The sequence below is a fragment of the Culicoides brevitarsis genome, chromosome 3 (assembly GCF_036172545.1).
Source record: "Culicoides brevitarsis isolate CSIRO-B50_1 chromosome 3, AGI_CSIRO_Cbre_v1, whole genome shotgun sequence".
Lineage (NCBI taxonomy): Eukaryota > Metazoa > Arthropoda > Insecta > Diptera > Ceratopogonidae > Culicoides > Culicoides brevitarsis.
In genome coordinates, this window is record NC_087087.1 from 24,410,961 (window position 1) to 24,431,072 (window position 20,112).

The following is a 20,112-nucleotide window of genomic DNA, read 5'->3' on the forward strand; positions in this document are numbered from 1 at the left end:
CATTATTTAATTTATCTTGTGAACTTCTATAAATTCGAATGGACTAATAATAAGGTTAGCTTGTCGTGATAATAAATCGACTTGTTCAAAATATTGTTTTAACATTTTTCCACTAGTCAAATCCACTATAATCCACAAATTATTATTATTATTTATTTTCTCGTAGTAAAACCCACCACTCCAGCTATTGCTGTTATCGGTGAAAGATATCCTTATTTTAGTTTAACAATGTAGTTCTTAAAATTAACTTAAATTAATACTCAGATCGTTGTCAATATTTGTTTTGAGTTTTGACTTGAAAAGAAGAAGGTTTTCGGTTCGTCGTAATTCAGAAGAGAGGCTATTAAAGAAATTTAACCCTGCATGGAAGACACTATTGAGCGAGTAATTTGTTCGTGAAATAGGTATTTGTAGTCTGGACCTTCTTGGTGTGTTGTGATCATGTCGGTCTTGAATAAGAGGACAAATGCTCTAAAATAAAAAGCTGAAAGTAAAAATCAAAGGTTCCGAGATAATTCCAATTCAAGTCAATTGAATAAATTAGAATAAAATATTGAACCATATAAAATTTTATTAAAACAAACCAAGGTTCATAACTTTGTCAATCGGATTCAAAGTTCATAGTACAAAAATAATTCTACAGGAACTTTTAAAACTTGCCACTTACTAATTCAAAATATTTTTTTACAACTTTTTTTTCGGTAACAATATTTTTTTGTCACTGACTTTTGCCCTGTCAATCGTGTAGTTTACATTACTTTTTATTATTATTATTATTTGCAATTGAGATGGACATTTATTGATCTTGCAATGAGCATTACAGCAAATCTGTTCTTCATTAAAAATTCATTTTAAATTAGGGTTGTCCTTTTTTTGTCGATATGACATTATAGACTCTCTCTGCCCCTGAAAAAGATAAAATTTCTTTCTTCATCATATTTTTGTTGTGTGATATGAGAAAAGAAAAACTTGCTGATTCATTTGAGATTATTTTCACATTACAAAAGCTGTTAGCAGAGATTTTGTGAATTGATGTCACAAAATACACATGCAGAGTAGATGTGTCGTCGACTATTATGATGATTATTATTTCGTGTGTCACATATAAGTTCATGCATAAAAGATGAGCGAAAGTAGACCTTTTGTGGAAATATAATGCGCTTTTCCTTTTGTGCGGCGTAATGTGTACAAATTCGTCAGAGAAAAGGATTATGGATTGAAGTCTGTTTGTTTCGCGACGACACACACAAGTCCCGGCGCAACAATAAAGGCCACAAAGTTTATTCTTTTTTCCCGTCTGAAATTGAATTTTCAATTCGTTTCGCGACGACAACGACGACGAGTAGTAATTCAGTTGTCGAAAGGGATGTTGATGGAAACCGTGCGGCATCAACATTCATCAAATCTGTTCAATTATGCACAAAAGAAATTTTCATCGTACGATCGTCGTTTGCGCAACAAAACAACATTGAAAAATTTTTGTTGGCATCCATCTTCGTCACTGCCACTTTTATTATCGCTATTTCGCATCTACCCCCTTATTTTCCGTCGACAAACACACATGACGGTTTGATGTATCTTTTTGTTTCAATTTCGCATTTTTTTTCCGCTCACAAAGACATTTTAAGTGTTATTGTCCGTGTAACAACGATGCGCGTGGTGGGATCACGTGGCTCATTAAGGGACTTAGGGATGCACTTGTCTTGCGGTTGTTTGATGAATTTGAAGAGCGCATTCATTAAAAATTCAGTCGTTCGTCAAAGTCGCTCTCTTTCTCTATTTTTTTTGTCGAGTGTTTTGCTCCAACGAATACTACGACGTCGTCGTTAAAAACATTCCACAACCACAATCAAGCCACGACAATGCATGAATCACTATCTCGGTTTCTTCGGTGTTTCTCAAGCTCTTATCACCTCACTTACGTTCAGTTGCTCTCTGTAATCTCTAGTAAACAGTCATAAAAACGACGTATTTTTGTGATGCTTCCAGACACTCGTTTCGATTCCTTGGCTTGGTTCCTTTACCTATATTTGGTTTTGTTTGCCACGATGAGTAATCCTCCCGATACAGAAAACACCCACAAACGCTCGATTCTCGAAAGTGATGGACATTGGAAGATTCTGGGGCATATCTCGCTGAACGAAATGACTGTCGAAGTAGAGTTGGCACAGAAATATCTCGCAATTGTGAGGCGCTATTGTGTTATTGCCACTGAAGTTACTTCCACTTATCCAAATGGCTGTCGTAAACTACAAACCTTAGTTCAACGAATCACAGATATTGAAAAAAAATTCAAAGAATTTCTGAAATTAACAACTGCTATGGATCATATGAACCAACTCATCGCCGATCAAGAAGACGAAACTTCGTCTCCGTCTCTCGTTACTTTGTTACAAAACTCCCGCGATGTTTATGGCAAGTCTATTGATCATATCCGAAACATTCAAAATGATGGGATGCAACAAATTGTAAAGTCCAATAATGCTCTTTCCAATATCAATTTGCTAAAAATGCGAGACGACTCAGATTATCGTGCGAAAGTCGTAAAACGAATTGAGGAACTTCTGAGTACTGATACGTTCTTCCTCACGGAAATCGTGAATCGTTTCGAGGGATTACAGAATAACCTTTTGACAGTTTGTCGCACGGGTTCGTTGAACGTAGGTAATCAGTTTCTATCGAAAGAAACTCTCGTTATCGTACTGAAAGAAATCGAGAGACATTTAAATAAGCAAAAAGATTATTGTATGAACGACAATAGAATGGTTCCGTTGAAGAAGTTTATCTTGCCCTTCAATGCCAATAGAACGGAGTATAGCGAGATATTGGATCAGATTTCGATTAGTTGTTTTATTTTTGGAGATCGTTTGAGTTATGAGATGAAAATTCCGCTAGTGGCAAGGGAAAAATATTCCCTATATCACACGAATTTGCTGTGATGAATTATCATAAAAAAATTTAATGAGTGCTTTACAAACGTTTGATCGTCCACTTATGATGATGAGCCATTAATCTCTCAACGCGTGAATAATTTGGTTACATTTCTATTTATTTATTTTTTTATTTATTGTAACATTTTTTACTCGCAAATAAAGTTGAATAGCAAATAGAAAAAATTAAAAGAGGTAGAAAGTGATGCGAAACGGGTAACTTGAGCGCATTTCAAGGATGTTCCGATTTTAGTCAAAATTGTTTCATTGTTAGGTTGCTAGCTATCTTAATTATTGTTAAGTATCTTAAGTTTTATTTTTGGTTCTCTGGAAGGAAAGCAAGGATTTTTTTACACTTGTTGAACGGATTTAAGTAAACTCTAAGCACTGCTTCTTGATTAAACGACTACATCATCGGAAATTCGTAAATGTCTTTCAGTATAAAATATTTGATAGTTGATCTTACAAAAGCTTCTTAGGAGTTAGCAGCTCTCCATTGAGCTAAAAATAATTTCTTGTCTTAAGCCTCTTTATATTTGGTTATAATTCTTGATTTCGGGGAAAAATAATCCATTTGATGATATTTGCATATAATACGCCTGTGTTCATTACTTTCTCAATTGCAGCAATCAAAGATGTTCTTGAAAGCTCCTTATATATCAAAAAATCTACATAACATTTTAACTTTGTGTTTTTATCTTCCTTAAGTCTCAGTATATTAGTCCATAAGAATTGATACTATCATTAGGGAGTCATCTTAGTACTGTGGTTAGCGTATCTGACTGATGAGCGTAAGGACGACCTTGACTCGAAATCATGAAAAACTTTTCTGACTCCAATCGTGCTCAAAATTTACTGAGATCTTTTAGAAACCCTTTGGGACCGTCTGAGAGAGCTAAGTGAAATTTAAGGGCGCTTACTTGGGATGGCAGGTTAAAAGAGCTAAGACCCATTCCCCGGTGTTTACTGAGAAAGCTTACGATTTCAAAGTATGAAGTACAATAGGATTCTTTAGAGACCGCGGTACGAGCTCTAGTAAGAGATCTAGTAAACCCTACTCTACCCTACCATTAGTTTCAGCTGAAAATCCATATTTGTAAATCCTTATTTGAGGTACTTAAAAAAGTTACAGACAGACATCATAACTTCTAGAAGACTTCATTCCTTCAAAACTTTCTGAAACGCCGCCGCTGCAAAAAAAAAGAGTAAAGTTAAAAATTACATTTTATCATTAGAAATTCACGCATGAGAGAAACGATAAGGACTTGCATGCAGCACATAGCAAAAGCAGCAATTTAAGACATACCTACCATCTCAAAGTAAATAGAAATTTCAACGCTAAAAAGATACAAAATTATTTCATCCATGAATTAAATGCACAAATTTCTCCGCTTACAGCTGGATGCGTACTAAAAAATCCGTGAAATAGTTAGTTTTTTTTTCGTCTTCTTCTTCCTCAAACTCTCGTTTGCGTTTGGTAATGATGATTCAGTCCACACACATTCTGCAAGAAGATAAGCTCGTTAAAAGTTGACTTTTGTCCTTTTTGATGATTTACTTTTGCGTTTTTGATGATATGTATACCATACTTACTTGAAATGTGATACTTTTGAGTTGAATTGAAAAGTTAGATCGTCGTCTTTGCTTGTTTGCTGTGGCAAGTTTACTTTGATTCTCTTGAAAATTTTCTTTTATTTAAACTATCTTTTCTTCGGGGTTGCTTTGAATATACTTTTGTGCAAAAGTTTGTCGATGGAATGGAGGATGATTCAATAAAATGAATCAAAGGTGATGGAATGAGAGTTTTCTCTGGATTGTGGTTCGATTTATTTATCGGAAAGCGTTGATTTCAGGTTTTACCTAGAAATTTGTCAAAATTAAAACAAAAATTCTGAAGGCAGTATGAATCGACACCCCACTTGTCAACGCACATTAAATATTTAAAATATTGTCATTACATGTCTCGCAAACCTCCATTATATCCGCAATACAAAGGCAAATATCTATCTAATTCATTGCGGAACGGGAACGAGAACGCGTTTCAAAAGAAATGAAACCTTTTTTTCTTTTTTGATAATGGACACACATTTTATACAATTTCCAGATTAAAATTTCAATAAGCGAGACAACAAGTGTACTACGTAAAAACATAAAACGATATCAAAGCCTCTATTTTGCATTATTTATTTATTATTGTCATCCATCAAAGTGACTATTATTCTGTCATCTATTCAATTTATTTTTCGAGATAGATGATTAATTGTTTTGTAATACATTGAAGCCGGGTCCTGTTTTTCAATTTTCTGTATGTACGTGAATGTACGGTGGTGAGAAAATTGTGTAACAAATAATTTGAATAAGGTAATCAATGTAAATTGTTTAAAAAAGTCTCATAAATTAGGGTATTAAATCGTTCAAAATTTATCATTTGATAAAAAAAATGTTAGCAATAAAAGTTTTTTTTTTTTTGAATATTATAATCGGGCATTTGCTAGTTCAAGTTCTAAGTACAAGTAAGTAGATATAATTGTTCATGTTCTAGTAAAATAACTAGTTGTAGCTGAAAATTATAAATGCAAAACCATTAAATTTTATGCTCTATTTCCTGTCTTTAATAATGTACTAATGAATATGAGAGATGAATGCTTTCTTTCCTTCTTTTTATCGATTTTCTTAATAATAATTAAGTAAACTCAATAATTTTTCTTCATTCAAAAATTAAGCTTTAAAAAAATTTTTTTTTTTTGATTTATCATTTTATTTGTTTTCAATTTGAACTTTGTGTTTTATTTTATTTTTTTTCATAGAGAAAATAGTAATGACAAAAATCTCTAAAAAAAATTATGAAAAAAAATTGATTAAAATTTTATTAAAATAAATTTAAATTATTTTTTGATTCGATAAAAATTAATAAAAAATGGAGTCGATTTTATTTTTTTTTTATTTTAGGCCGCTCCAAATGAAAATCAAAAATAAAGTCCGATGTCCCATTTTAAAAGTCGAAAATCCAATGAGGCAAAAAAAAAGTTAAAAATTTCATCAAAAATGGCCGTTTTTAGGTGTATTTGTAAAAAAGTTTTAAATTTTTAATAATTTTTGTTTAAAAAATCGTAATTTAGTATTAATTTTAATAATTTAAATTTTTTAATGAATTTATTTATTTTTCAAATTTTTTTGACAGTTATTTTTTTATGAATTTTTAATATTTAATTTTAAAATTCTTATATGCTTTTATTTTTAATATGTTATTCTGAAATCTATATTAAATTAGCAAATCTCAAAAAAGATAATTAAAAAATAAATAAAAAATATTTAACACTCAAAAATAGTTAAAAATTTTGTCAGTTTGTATGAAAATAGAATTTCAAATTTTTTTTTTATTTTGAACCCCCCCTCCCTATTTTATTTTCAAAAGTTTTGGACTTTATTTTTAATTTTAGGTCTTATAAAAATTAAGTAAACATTATTTTTTTTATATTTTATTTTTTTTTTTTTGAAAATAGTTTTCTTACATCAATTTTTTAAATATTTTTTTCTATAAACATTTATTTATTTAAAATTTTTAAAAAAAATATTAGCTGGTTAAACTAAATAGTTAAATAAAAAAAAATTAAATTAAAAAAAAGATAAATAAAAATTAAAAATCAAATTAATTTTTGTTTTTTTTTTTTTTTTTTTAATTATTTTTTACTTTTTATTTTTTTTCATAGAGAAAACAGTAATGACAAAAATCTTTAAAAAAATTATTAAAAAAATTGATTAAAATTTTATTTAAAATTATTTTTTGATTCGAAGAAAATTAACAAAAAAAAAATGGAGTCAAACTTATTTTTTTTTAATTTTAGGCCTTATAAAAATTAAGTCAACATATTATTTTTTTATATTTTAATTTTTTTTAAATAATTTTCTTATATCAATTATTTATATATTTTTTTATATTTATATTTATAAAATAATTTTAGCTGGTTAGATTAAATAGTTAAATACAAAAAAAAAAAATAAATTAAAAAAAAAATTAATAGTCAAATTAATTTTTGTTTATTTTTAAATTATTTTTTCTTTTGTATTTCTAAAAAAAGTAGTTAATCAAAAGAAATTTAGTTAATTTCACGCGTAATCTAGAAACCTTAATTGCCAACATTTCCTGGTATCTGAACTTAACCTTGTTTCTACAGCATAATATTTGGTTAAAAAAGCGGTAATAACTGTCTAATTGTCTTACCTCAACTTTTTGTTTTGACTGATAACGAACGACCTATTCTTCAACTAAATATTATGGATACATACGAAATTCAAACAATTTCGGCCTTCCGTCTCTTATCTGTCAACTCGTTCAAACACCTAAAACGCGCATGAAAATAAAACTTATAAAAAATTATTATTATGGAAATTTTGATATAAAAAGACACGATTTGCAACAAAAGAAATTAGTAAAGTTTGGAACGTCAAAAAATCAACATTATGGCTTGTAAACTAACCTTTTTCGCAATTTTATTGTGCCTCGTTGGCATCTTGGCAAATCCGATTCAGCAGGACGTGGAAAGTAATTTTATCGAAGACGACGAGGATTTTATTGATCTTTCGCATTTGGATGGACGTGCCTTTGGCGATCCAGACGAAGAAGTGGGCAAAATGTTGCAAGAAGCCCTCAATGACACGACAGATTTGAATCCTGAAGAGTTGGGGTCGTACTTTGAAGGTGACATTTTGATGCCCAAAATTGAGGGACGTAGTGCCTTAGCTGACAAAAGTAAGCGCTGGCCTGGCGGAGTTGTTCCATACATCATTGAAGGAGGGTTTCGTAAGTAACCTTTTAGGCTTTTGTTCGAAAAACTTTTATAAAAGTTAAAATTTTCATTAAGCTTCGGCCCAGAGATCAGTAATTGAATCCGCAATTGCGGAATATCACGCTAAAACTTGCATTCGTTTCGTGCCACGAACTTCTCAATCGGATTACGTCATCTTCAAAGGGGACAATTCTGGTTGTTGGTCGAGCGTTGGAAGAACTGGCGGTGCTCAAACCATTAATTTACAAAAATCTGGTTGTTTATCGAAAAAAGGAACAGCTATGCATGAAATTGCTCATGCTTTGGGTATTTTCCACGAGCAAAATCGCGCCGATCGTGATAACCATGTGAAAATCCGCTTTGAAAACATTCAAAATGGTGAGTTTCTTAAAAATTTTCTAAAATAAAACATTTTGAAAATCCTCGTGGCTTTTCAAAGGTCTTGAAGCTAACTTTGAAAAGGCTAGTCCTGGATTGACAAACAACTATGGAGTCCCTTACGATTACGGAAGTGTGATGCATTATTCAGCAAGTGCTTTCTCGAAGAATGGTCAACCTACAATCGTTGCATTGGTGAGTGATTTGACTAATTTTTAAAGCCTTTAGTTCATACCCTATGGGCGAAAAACGGGTCAGATTGATCCCTTAACGGATCAGGTTGACCCCTTAGGAGTCAAATTTTTTGATCCCTTAAGGGATCAACCTGATCCCCTTCCAAATTTGTCATCCGTAGACCCAAAAAATTGAATCTTCTAAGAGGTCAATTTGATCCCTTAAGAGGTAAATATGATCCCTTATAAGATTAAATTGACCTCCTGGAGGTATCAAATTGACCTCTTGAAGGGATCAAATTGACCTCTTAAGGGTTCATATTGATCTCTTAAGGGATCAAAATGATCTTTCGAATGATTCAAATTTTTGGGTCTGCAGATGACCAATTCGAAAGGGGATCAGGTTGATCCATTAAGGGATCAATCTGACCCGTTTTTCGCCCATAGGGTAGAGTCACTCACATATTTAAAATCGATTTTAACGAATCAAAAAATCGATTTAAGAAGTTTGAGCTTTACCTGAAACGTTGATAACAAGTGTCACGTACGAATTTTTTAAAATGGAACTAGAAAATCTCAAATTGGTTCAAATTAACGCCAAGAAAAAACGTTTGTTCTGGACTTTTGAAAAAAATTTGTTTTCGATAATTTTAAAAAATCTAGAACAAAAAGTTATTTCTTGATTCTCAAGCTTGAACCTTATGAGCTACTTTGAGGTTTTCTAGCTCTATATTAGAAGATTCAGACGTGAAAGTTGATTTTAAATTAATAAGGTAAAGCTTAAACTTCTAGAATCGATTTAAAAATTCGTTAAAATTGATTTTTAATTGTGAGATTTACAGACGTTGCTTTGAGAGTTGACAGATGTCAAAATTTTCGCCGAAACTTAATTTTTAAGCAAAACAATATTTGGTTAAACAATTAAGTTTCAATGAAAATTTTGACATCTGTCAAACTCAATTTTACTTTAACAAATTAACTGCTTCTTGCTTCTAACTTTCGCTTTCTTTCTCTTGTATTTTTTTCGTGTCTTTCTTCTTCTGATTCTAACCTTCAATAGTCATCAAGTGCCTTTTCTGCAAGTCGTATGGGACAACGTGAAGGATTCAGTCAAAATGACATCAAACGACTGAACAACATGTATTGTTCATCTTAAACTAATTAACTAAATTTTCACTGTCTCTCTAACTAAGTACTAATTAAATTTTATAAATTGTGAATTTGTTCTGTGCTTTCAATAAATTATTTCCACAATTTTTTCACAAAATGAACTATTTTCCTTCGTACCGTCTCTTAGCAAGGAGGCAGCTCGCGAATGGGTCAAAGAGACTCCTTTTCATCGGCTGACATTCAACGAATCCGCCTCATGTACGAATGCAATGGCTCTGGAGGCTCCAATATGGGTGTTAGTGGAGGTTCAAAGCCACCTGGAAAGCCAATTGGAACAAACAAACCTCGACCAACGACATCTACCGGAAGTCGACCAATAAAACCAATCAAACCTGTTCGTCCTATTCGCCCGATTCGACCTGCAGGTTACTCGAGTAACAATGGCGGAGCCGCCGGCGGATTGTTCAATAACTTTTTAGGAGGTGCTCAAAATGCTGCTCAACAATTTATGCAAGGAATCGGAAGTAATTTTCAGTCACTTGGCAGTAATATAATGGGCGCTATTGGTTTCGATGAAAAGGAAACCGGAAGATCTGATTCTTAAGTTTTTTCTTCTTCTCTTTTCTATCACTTTTTTCTTTCACCATCTCTCTCTACCTTTGAAACTCACAAGTACCTTAAATTTTATAATAAAATGCACAAATCACAAAAATGTGTTTTTCTCTTTTCCAGCAACCAATTATCGGCAAAGAAATGGGTCAACGTAGTACCTTCTCGCTCTATGACGTCGCCAAAATTAACGCTCTTTATCAATGTGACAATCCACAACTTCCATCCGCAGGCACCAAACGTCCTCCTCAGATTACTGGAGGACAAATTGTTCCAACAAGACCCCCCTTTAAGCCATCAGTGCCTCGTCCAACTTCTGGTAGATTTCCCGTTGGGCCTTCAGGACCTCCAGGACCTTTCCCCTATCCCCCTTCTGGTCCCTTTCCTCCATCTGGTGGTCCTCCTCCGCCATTTTTCCCATCTGGAGGTCCTCCTCCGCCAATTTCTGGTCCTGGCTTACCTCCGCCGCCATTCCCTCCATCGGGACCTTATCCATATCCTCCGCCGCCTCCGCCATTCGGTCCAAGCGGGCCATTCCCCTACGACGAAACGCATCACTGAGACAAGTTTCGTATTTTTTTTTTTGCAAAGCCTCTCCGAAGTGATACAACAACAACAGGTTGCATAATAATTTATTGCAATTGAATTCGCAAATTAACATTTAAATGCATCACCTAATCAAGGCAATTCTTGCATGCATGTGCGTATTTCAAACACACAACAGGTACTCTCTCATGTGTGTTTGTCTTGTTGTAAGTGCATGAAAATTAATAAAAAAAAACCTGCAAAAAAAAAAACGTTTTTACACAATATAAATAAAAAGGTAAAAATAAGCGCAAAAAAGAGTTACAGATAAAATATTGTATATAAATACGGTATTAATGGGTTGCTTTATTATTTATATACAGTGCATTTGATTTTGTTGTATACGCAAATTGTGATCGTTCGCAGCATTTAAAATCTCGTAAAACTCTTTTGTGGTTCAGAAACATGTGAATTTTCCTATTTTAAAGGTTTAAGTTTTCCTCTTAGTTTAGTATTTAAATATTTAAATTTTTAAATTTGACAAAAAGGCTAAAATCAACTTTATGGGTCCCTAAATAAGGTCTAAGCTTTTTAACTTAACTTTTTATGGCTTTGGATGACATTCATAGAATTTTTTTTTTACTAATGATGCTCAAAATTTTTTTCTTGGGTCATTAAATTATTTAGAGGTCCTAAATTTAAATATTGAGGTCATAAATAAACTCTTGGGGTCCTAAATTAAATCTTGATGTCCAACATTTTACTCTTGAAGTCTTTAGAGGTCTTAATTTAGTTCTTGAGTTCATTAATTTAAGTCTTGAGGTCTTAAGTTTAAATGTTTAAAGACCCTAGCTTTAAACTTTATATGTCAAATAATTTTAGGGTCCCTAGTTTGATTCCTTAGGATTCTACTTAATTTTTTGAGTTCAAATATCATTCTTAAGGTCCTAAATTCACTTCTTGAGGTCTTAAATTTACTCGTGTGCTCCTAAATTTATATTTGAGACCCAACATTTTACTCTTGAGGTCTTAATTTAATTCTTTAGATCCTAAAAGTGATTCTGGAGGTCCTTAGTTTAGTTCTCAAGGTCTTTACTCTTAATCTATAAGTTTTTTTCTTGAGGTCCTAAATTAAGGTCTTGAGCTTTTAAGTTTAATTTTTGAGGTCATGTTTTTAACTCTTGAGGTCTTTAGAGGTCTTAATTTTGTCTCTTAGTCTGGTTAATTTCTTGAGTTCCATAATATCATTCTTGAGGTCCTAAATTTATTTCTTGAGGTCATAAAATTACTCTTGTGTTCCTAATTTGATCGTTAAGATCCAAAATTTTACTCCTGAGGTCTTTTAATTTTATTCTTTAATTCTTAAAAGTGATTCTGGAGGTTCTTAGTTTATTTTTGAGGTCTCTATCTTTAATCTAAATGTTCAAATTTATTTCTTGAGGTCTTAAGCTTAAGTCTTGGCTTTTCAATTTAATTCTTGAGGTCCCTAGTTAAATTTTTGAGGTCCATGAGTTCTTTAATTCAACTTTTAACATCTTGAATTCAATTAAAGAGTTTCTAAATTCTTCTTTGAATATTTAAATTCACTTTAAAAAAGTTTCAATTTACTTTTAGGGGTCTTAAGAGTTTTCGCAACGCTAATTCACACCGTCTTATTACTATTATTATTAATATTACTGCATATTTGCTACATACTGCTCTCTAAAAACTGTGTAAAACTACCTTATACAGTTTGATATCTCCTCTCACACACATGTCTATGCAGCGCCTCGATAGACGCTACAACAACAACAACAACCAGCGATATTGATGCAAAATGAAACAAATAACAAAAAAAAAATAGCAAGTGAAGTGGTCAGACAAGTACACACACAACAAGTACATTGCCCCAAGGAATCTGATAGACTTTTATTATTGTTTTGCGTTTTTCCACACATGATCTCGTCGCGTATACACACACGCATGTTGCTAGCTCTTGGCAGCGAGACACACAGCGAGATTTAATCAGAAAAGGCATATTATAAAACATACACAGCAAAAAAAAAAGTTTGAAAAAAAATCGATGACCAAGACAAAGTTGAGTTGTGAAGTTAAAATCTAATGTAAATTCCTCTTCTATCTGCGAGTGTTTTTGCTCTATCTACAGTTGCTTTGTGAGATGATCTCAATATCGACACGTCGTTCCCATTAACTGTTTTGTCTTTTTTTTTTGCTTCTCTATACTCTATGCCGAGTATATTCATAATTTGATCAATTTACATTTTAATAATCAATTCATTTAAAAATAATAAAATCACGTTGCGTGTTTGTAATCATAACTTCATAAAGAGAGAGAGAAAAAAAAAATTGTGAAATGACGAAGAAATGTCGGTTGTCGTCATCATCAGTGGTAACGAGAGCAGACATTTGACAGGTAATCAAATTAATTTGCGTTGTTTTCCGTATATTAAGATGTGAAATTGTCGTAATAATGAGAAGGAGAAGCCTAACGAGGTGGATGAAAATTTGCAAGTTTTTTCATAATTTTTAAAAGGTAATTTTTTACGTAAAGTTTTTCTTCAAAATTCATCAAAAAAATATTTTTTACATTTAAATTTTTATTTTTTTGTTTTAAAGCGAAATTTTGGTATTTTAAAATTAAATAAAATAAAAAATTAAATTAAATTTAATTTAATTAATAATATTTATTATTTTAAAGAAATTAATTTTTTAAATAAATAAAATATTTTTTTTGCATTGTAAAATTAAAATAAATATTAAAATTAAATTTAATATTATAAATTAAAATTAACTTACATTTTTATTGAAAATTAAATTCTCATTTTAAATTAATAATATTTATTAAATAAACAAAAATTTATTATTTAAAAATATCAATTAAATTTAAATTTTTATGAAAATGTAAAAATAATTTTTTTATGAAGAAAAATAGGTAAATCAATATTTTATTATTAATTATTTTAATTTTTAATTATTTTATTATATTTTATTTAATTTATTTATAATAAAAAATTAGATTTTTTTTTTGTAAATTTTAAATTTTTTAAATCATTAATTTATTTTTTTTTTCTTTAGAATTTTTTTCATGTAAAAATTAGAAAAATTCATCCTTTTGAAAATAAAAGAGTTGAGAACGCAACACATATTGACAGATGTGCCATCAACAGTGCGACATGTTAGATAGCAATCAGTAATCAGACAATTACAACTCTATGAGAAAACAACTACTAATCATACCTAGAGCTATCATGCAAATGAAATTGCTGCACTCACATAATAATAAACTAAAAAAAACATAAAAAACGGCCGGACACAAAACGAGAAATCTGCAATCAAAAGCACACATGTTTCTGTGAGAGCGAGGAGAACGGGAGACGTCGATGATGATTATTATTGATCATCTGAATCTCTGTTTTTAACTGCATTTTTGTTTTGTTCTCGTTTTGTGTTGTTGTTGCTGTCCAGACTAACTGTGAAGTCGAATCGAACGATAGATAATAAAGTTGTTGTTTGATTAATGGAATTCATATATACGACCGAGCGAGAGAGAGAGAAGCATGGAACATGCCATGACACAGACCATTATTTTCCATTATCTTACACATTTTTGCATAAATTTACCACATTTTTATCAATCAGTTTATCTCTTTCTCATTCTGTTGGTTTGTAACGCGCACATAATGGAATGGCAACAAAAGTTTTGTTCTTTTTTTTGCACTTGCACTGCATGCGCACATATATCTTCCGTGTACCGAATGCTTTTAGTATGCAGAACAAAACACCTGGAACGATAACGATCTGCACTGCGTACGGAACGCGCAGCATTAGAGAGACACAAAAGATCTAATTTCACCTTAGAGGTGGATCAATAAACTCTCTTTTCTGCCCTCTAATGCACTTAATTTATAATAATAAAATGATTGCCAGATCGCCTCCTTGACTACCGTTGAACGTGCGTCGTCTAAGTCGTACGCGAAGGCAAGACATGAGTTATGGCGTTATAGATTGATGCATGTCTCGCTTTCGTTTTGTGAATGAAACGTCGTCGTCGTTATCGTTGCTGTAGTGAATGAATTGGATTAATGAATGAATGAATGATGATGGAGCAATTTTCGTGCTTTTTACGTAAGTCTTTTTACTTGTTATTATACAGAAGGAAAACTTGGCAGTTTAATCGCCGCTGACCTGAATGATAATGATAGATTTATGTAATTTATCTCCAGGTGGATGGATGACTATCGTTCTATCTCGCTCAGGCATAGAAAGCAAATTTTCATCATGAGTCAGGAACAAAGCAAAGTAGCAAATAATTCCCCAAAAAATTACTTTTTGTCGCTACTGTTACCCATTTCATTATCATCATTCCCCATCTTAATCACATTATCTCATTAAACAAAGATGTTTTCTCTCGTTGAAAGTTTGAATTTTCATTCGCGTACCTACGGAAACTTTGTCAATATATATTTAATGCAAGCGTGAAATCAAAGAAAATTTAAATTATACGAATAAACGAACGGAACAAACTTAATAATAAGAATAACAAGATTCTTGGTGCATTCCTGGGCGTGTCTTCCGGTGAAGTTCTTCAAAATAAAAAAGAGTCTTTCTTTGATGCTTTGATGGCCAACAAATAAATGTCACATTATTATTATGAATTTAGGACGATACAATTTTAAAAAAATGTTTCACGTGCTCTTTAACGTTTAGAAATGATAAATGAAATTGTTTGAACAAATTAAAACTAAACATCGATTTGATGTTTTCCTGTATTCTTTTCTAAAATTACTATGAATTTCTTAAGCTTGAAAGGAAGCATAAAAAATCTATTAGAAATTATTGGTTAATAAGGGGCAATTTATCTTCAATATTCTTCAAAAAAAAAAAAATCAAAATGAGTCCAACTTTGTTTATTTCTTGCCGTAAGTCAGTGCTTTAATGAAAAGTATAATTAATAGATATCTTTTTAAAATATTCAAAGTTTTGTTTTGCGTAGTTAAAGTAAGTCTCCTTCGTTTTGTTTCTTGTTTGATAACTCTTATTTAGAATGACGATGATGTTCTTCTAAAGGTTTCAAATGTTTCACAAATGCTAAAAGATTTACAAAGTTTCAATCATTCAAAGTTTTCATCAATAATAATGTCATAAAACTCATAATAATTCCATATAATTCGGGTCCATACTCATGCTAATCCAAAGGTAGCTTTACTTTGAAAATAAAACCGCACTTTTAATTTTAATGTTTAATTTTTGCTTCGATCAATGATCTCAATCACGTCATTCCTTTGAGGAAGGTTTGCGATAACTTCCACGTTTGATACTCCCGAAACTTCATCTCTGAAGATTGACGATGGAGCGGCATTTGGTTGTTCGCGCGCTTTTCTTTTCATAGTTCGAACAATTTCCTAGACCTGGATTTCCACTTCGTTCGACTCGTGTGAGTGACTTGCTCTTTAAAATAATTCCGACATGGACATTGAAATTGGTCCTCATAGTGCCTCGGCATCCGTCTCTATTTATTTATATTTTTAATAATTTTTTTTTATATTATTAGGATGGACAATTTATAATAATATACAAAAAAAAATATACAAAATAATAATGTGTACATATATTATAGTGGACATCTATATGTAGACGAAATGTCTGAACACCGATAGCTTAGATGTTCTTTAAAATTTCTTATGGTTGGAGTCAATTTTTTTTTCAAAATCAGTTTTTTGCAGTTAAAAATTTTGCGTTCCTAATAAAATTCAAAAAAATAAATTTAATTAAACTCGTTCAAAAATTCATGATGTCAAGTTATATAAGTACTTACCAAACTGAAGTTCCTTTTTCTCTAAATGGCCTTTTTATTATACATTAAGTTGTTTCTGTAAGATAAATAAATAATTAAAATTAAAAAAATAATTCTTATTAGACGTGAAACATTTTTCATAATTGTCTCAGCCTTATTTACTTTGTGAAAGGACATTCTTCATTAAATAAACAAAAAACAAAAAAAAATCAAAAAATAGGGAATGATTTGCATATCAGACACTCATAGAGAAAATCACTCGCTAAAAGTAACAAAATAAATTTGAATAGAGGGACTTGATATTCCACTTGATATCTAATGATGATTATGATGCTGAAAAACAACGATGATTATGGCAAAAGGAACGTTTTGTTTATTTATCTGTCTCTGTGTATCTTTTTATTTTACTTTGTTTGCATTTATGTGGAACAAAGCCAAATTATCCCTCATTTAATATCCTTTTCTCCTCGTGTTTATTCGCTTTTGTGTTAATGTAATCAGTTTTCATTATACAAAATTACAAAAACAACATACAATTAAGTAAGTAGATGAAGGATTTTTTTTCTGTCTCTGTTCTTGTTTATTTGTCTATTTATCCCTTTTACAGAGACTCCGATATGGAAAAAAAAACCGAGACTTTGATGAATTTGTAAACGAGAGAAAAAGAAATTAATTACCGAGCGAGCTTTCTTTCAACATAGTTTTTTTTTCGTTGCGAATATAACTAACTGTTTTTCGTTAAACTCACATCAGTCGCGTTACATTTGCAATAATAATGACATTATACCTCGTTTTTAATAACTCTCCTAGCGCTGAATGATGATGCAAACATATCGTACTGTGGCGCACACAGAAAACGCATTTCAATTTTCTCTTGATTGCATAATTTATCAGATTTCAACGGATACGCTCTCAAACACTCACTCACCTGAAGAGTGATTGAAAAAAAATAAATAATATGTGAAATGTAAGTGGCAGCAATTATAAAATATAAATACAGTTTTATTATATTTTTATCATCGTCATTATTATTATTATTATTTTTTTAATGCACGGAGAGCATTTGAGATTTTTTAACGCAATTCGCGATCAATTTCTAATTATAAAGGCGTTCATTTGTGCAATTACAAACAACATTTACGACTGATTATATTTATATTAAGTGAAAATTGATGCGAATTGAAAGGTGTTTCCGTTGCGAAATTTTTGTCGCTCCCGTTATTCTCTCCTTTTCTCTCAGATCATCACGACTCTAAAACTAAAAATTTTCAAGAGTCACTGAAGAGAAACTGAAAATCCGGAACAATGCCATGTTTTTGGCGCTTGAAACACGTTTTCTTATCTCACGCATGTAAAACAATTAAACAACCTCTGGAATGGCGCCAAAGGGCACTATTAACTCTGCAACGACTATTTTCTCACACAATTCCAACGAACAACATTTTATTCTCGCTCTGTCTCTCTTTATTTCCCAATCCTAATGAATAATTGTCTTCCTATTTTTATTAATTACAATTCACAGAACTTTAATCTCCATCTTCCGATTTTCTGTAGCTACAGCGTTGCAGCATTACAGGCGAGTCATAGATAAAGTAAAGAAAGAAAGAAAGAAGTGAAATAAATAAAAAATGAGACAATGTCTTGTTTTACTATCTTTTATATTGTTGTTCAATTTATTTATTTATATTTTATTTTCTAACTTAAATAATGTAATAATATATAAAATATTGCACTTTTTATTTGTTGCGCGAATCTCTTAAAATCTAAGCGTATTGTTGTTCATTTGGGATGCGATCAATTAGGCAGGAATTTGTTTCAACGAAAACTTAGCAATTCTAGAGAAAAATTTTTTACAAAGCTTTTAAGAGGAGAAGAACAGGTAAGTTTTAAAGAAATATTTTAAAATTAATTTTGCAGTTTTAAAAGTTTTGAAAAATTTCTTTGACTTTAAAATTTTGAAAACTATCTGCAAAGCTTTAAAAGTCTATAAAATGTTCAAAAACCTTTTATGAACCTCTCAGAATTTTCAAAAACTGAAATTCAAATTTGTATGAAACTTTAAGAAGCTTTAAATATTTTGGTATAAATCGTTAAAAATCTTCATATAACAGTTAAAATAACCCTAGAAGTTTGAAATTAACCCCCCCTGATTCAAGAAAAATTGTCAAATTAATCCAGTTTAAGGGAAAGGTTTCATCAAATTTTAATTTTTTCGACGAAAGGGGAAGGAGCCAAAAAACAGATCAAAATAAGTTTCAGCGATTAAAAAAAATTTTCGTTTTGAAAAATTTCAAAATAATCTTTGAAGGGTTTCAGAATTTTTGGGTCTATTTTTTTTTCAAATTTAGAAATTTGAGTTTTTTTAAATTTTTCAACGATTTCATTGAAATTTGAACTTCACTAAAAATTCAAACTTCCGATGTTAAATCATGAACCTTAAATTTTCATTTGAAATTTTTGTATGAATTTTAGTTTATTATCTAAAAATTAAAGATGAAAAAATTTTTGGATCTTAAAAGTTTTAAAAATTTTAGAAGTCTTAGAAGAATTTAAGAATTGAAAGGTTTTAAAGTTTTTCTATGAGTCTCTAAAAATTATGAAAATACTTCTTTGAGTCTTTTAAATGTTCTTAAAAGTTTTTATTTTCACAAAATCTATCTCCAAAGAATTAAAGCTTTTTAAAGCTTTGAAATCATTTCGAAATTTTCCATTTGAACTCTAAGACATCTTAAGCCTTTAAAAATTTAAAATAAAGAACTTGAAACTTTTTAAATTCTCATAAAAGGTTTTTTAAACATTTTAGAGTCTTTTAGAGAGGTTTTAAATTTTTTTTTTTTTGAAGATTTTGAGTTTCCTAAAGACTTATTTAAAGGTCGAAAGCTCAGAATATCCTCAAAAATTACTCTAGAAAATTTTTAATTATTTTTTGTTAAATTTCGTGACTCTACCTAACGATTATTTTTGTAAAGCTACGAAAAAAAAACATAATATGCAAATAAATAAATAATAATAATAAAAGGCCAAAGATATTAAAAACACACATAGGTACAAAAGATAGATACCTTCAATTGTAATTGCCTGAAAACAGTTCCAAATGCGTGCTTTTACCTCTACTACCATGCGAATCGCAAAAAGAGAGAGAAAATTATTTTTTAAATGTTTCTCTATTCTAATTTTTCATTTATTTTATTTCGCTGCACCACGGAACGGAACATACACACATCATTTGACTATTATTAATAGTAGAAACAAGTAGCAATCACTGTTGTTATATTTTATTTATATATTATTTTACATTTCATTTGTGTTATGCTTGCTATTATTTTTAATTGAAACTATTTAACAAGGCAACGAAGAGATAACAATAATTTAAGTAACATGTTAACTTTAGCAATGGCAATAATTCATGTGGAAACAGGAGCATTATAAATGTTTCTCTCATTTTACTTTTCGTTCGATACTTTTTTTCCCTCTGTAAATCAAAGATGATCGCTTCCTGATCACTTTTGGACATCAGGTCGAGATCCCAATTCGTTAATGGAGAGCGAAATGAAAAAAATCGACATGCGACAAGAGAGTTACGAAACACGCAGAGAAAAGAAGATAATTACTATGTTTTCATCAATCACATATCTGATAAAATTTTGCACTGTTTTGCGGTGGCGGCAAACTGATGTTACAGTGCAAGAAGCGACAAAACAGTTAACAATGAAAATAAGTCTCGCAAGTAATTAATGAAGAATGTGTGTGCGGAATATTGCGTCAGGTTATGGTACACACGAGAGATGTTCGCATTGATTTAGATG

The 20,112-nt window shown here is 30.7% G+C and overlaps 3 protein-coding genes across 3 annotated transcripts in view; 2 read left to right on the forward strand and 1 right to left on the reverse strand.

Annotated features, from left to right (window-relative positions):
• LOC134836030 (cytochrome c oxidase subunit 6A2, mitochondrial) overlaps nucleotides 1–20,112 on the reverse strand; it is a 351,497-nt gene that overhangs the window by 110,133 nt on the left and 221,252 nt on the right. The window lies entirely within an intron of this gene.
• On the forward strand, nucleotides 7,392–9,424 carry LOC134835400 (hatching enzyme 1.2-like). Its single transcript, XM_063850277.1, has 4 exons — nucleotides 7,392–7,731; nucleotides 7,793–8,095; nucleotides 8,157–8,290; nucleotides 9,329–9,424. Exons 1-4 carry the CDS (start codon nucleotides 7,392–7,394, stop codon nucleotides 9,422–9,424), a joined length of 873 nt encoding a protein of 290 aa, XP_063706347.1.
• On the forward strand, nucleotides 10,090–10,548 carry LOC134835401 (proline-rich protein HaeIII subfamily 1-like). Its single transcript, XM_063850278.1, has one exon. The coding sequence runs from the start codon at nucleotides 10,090–10,092 to the stop codon at nucleotides 10,546–10,548; it is 459 nt and encodes a 152-aa protein (XP_063706348.1).

Coding starts and splice junctions, on each gene's coding strand:
- LOC134835400 (XM_063850277.1), top strand. CDS start 7,392: ATGGCTTGTAAACTAACCTTTTTCGCAATTTTATTGTGCCTCGTTGGC. Junction 8,096..8,156: donor CTTTGAAAACATTCAAAATG/GTGAGTTTCTTA, acceptor GGCTTTTCAAAG/GTCTTGAAGCTAACTTTGAA. Junction 8,291..9,328: donor AACCTACAATCGTTGCATTG/GTGAGTGATTTG, acceptor AACCTTCAATAG/TCATCAAGTGCCTTTTCTGC.
- LOC134835401 (XM_063850278.1), top strand. CDS start 10,090: ATGTGTTTTTCTCTTTTCCAGCAACCAATTATCGGCAAAGAAATGGGT.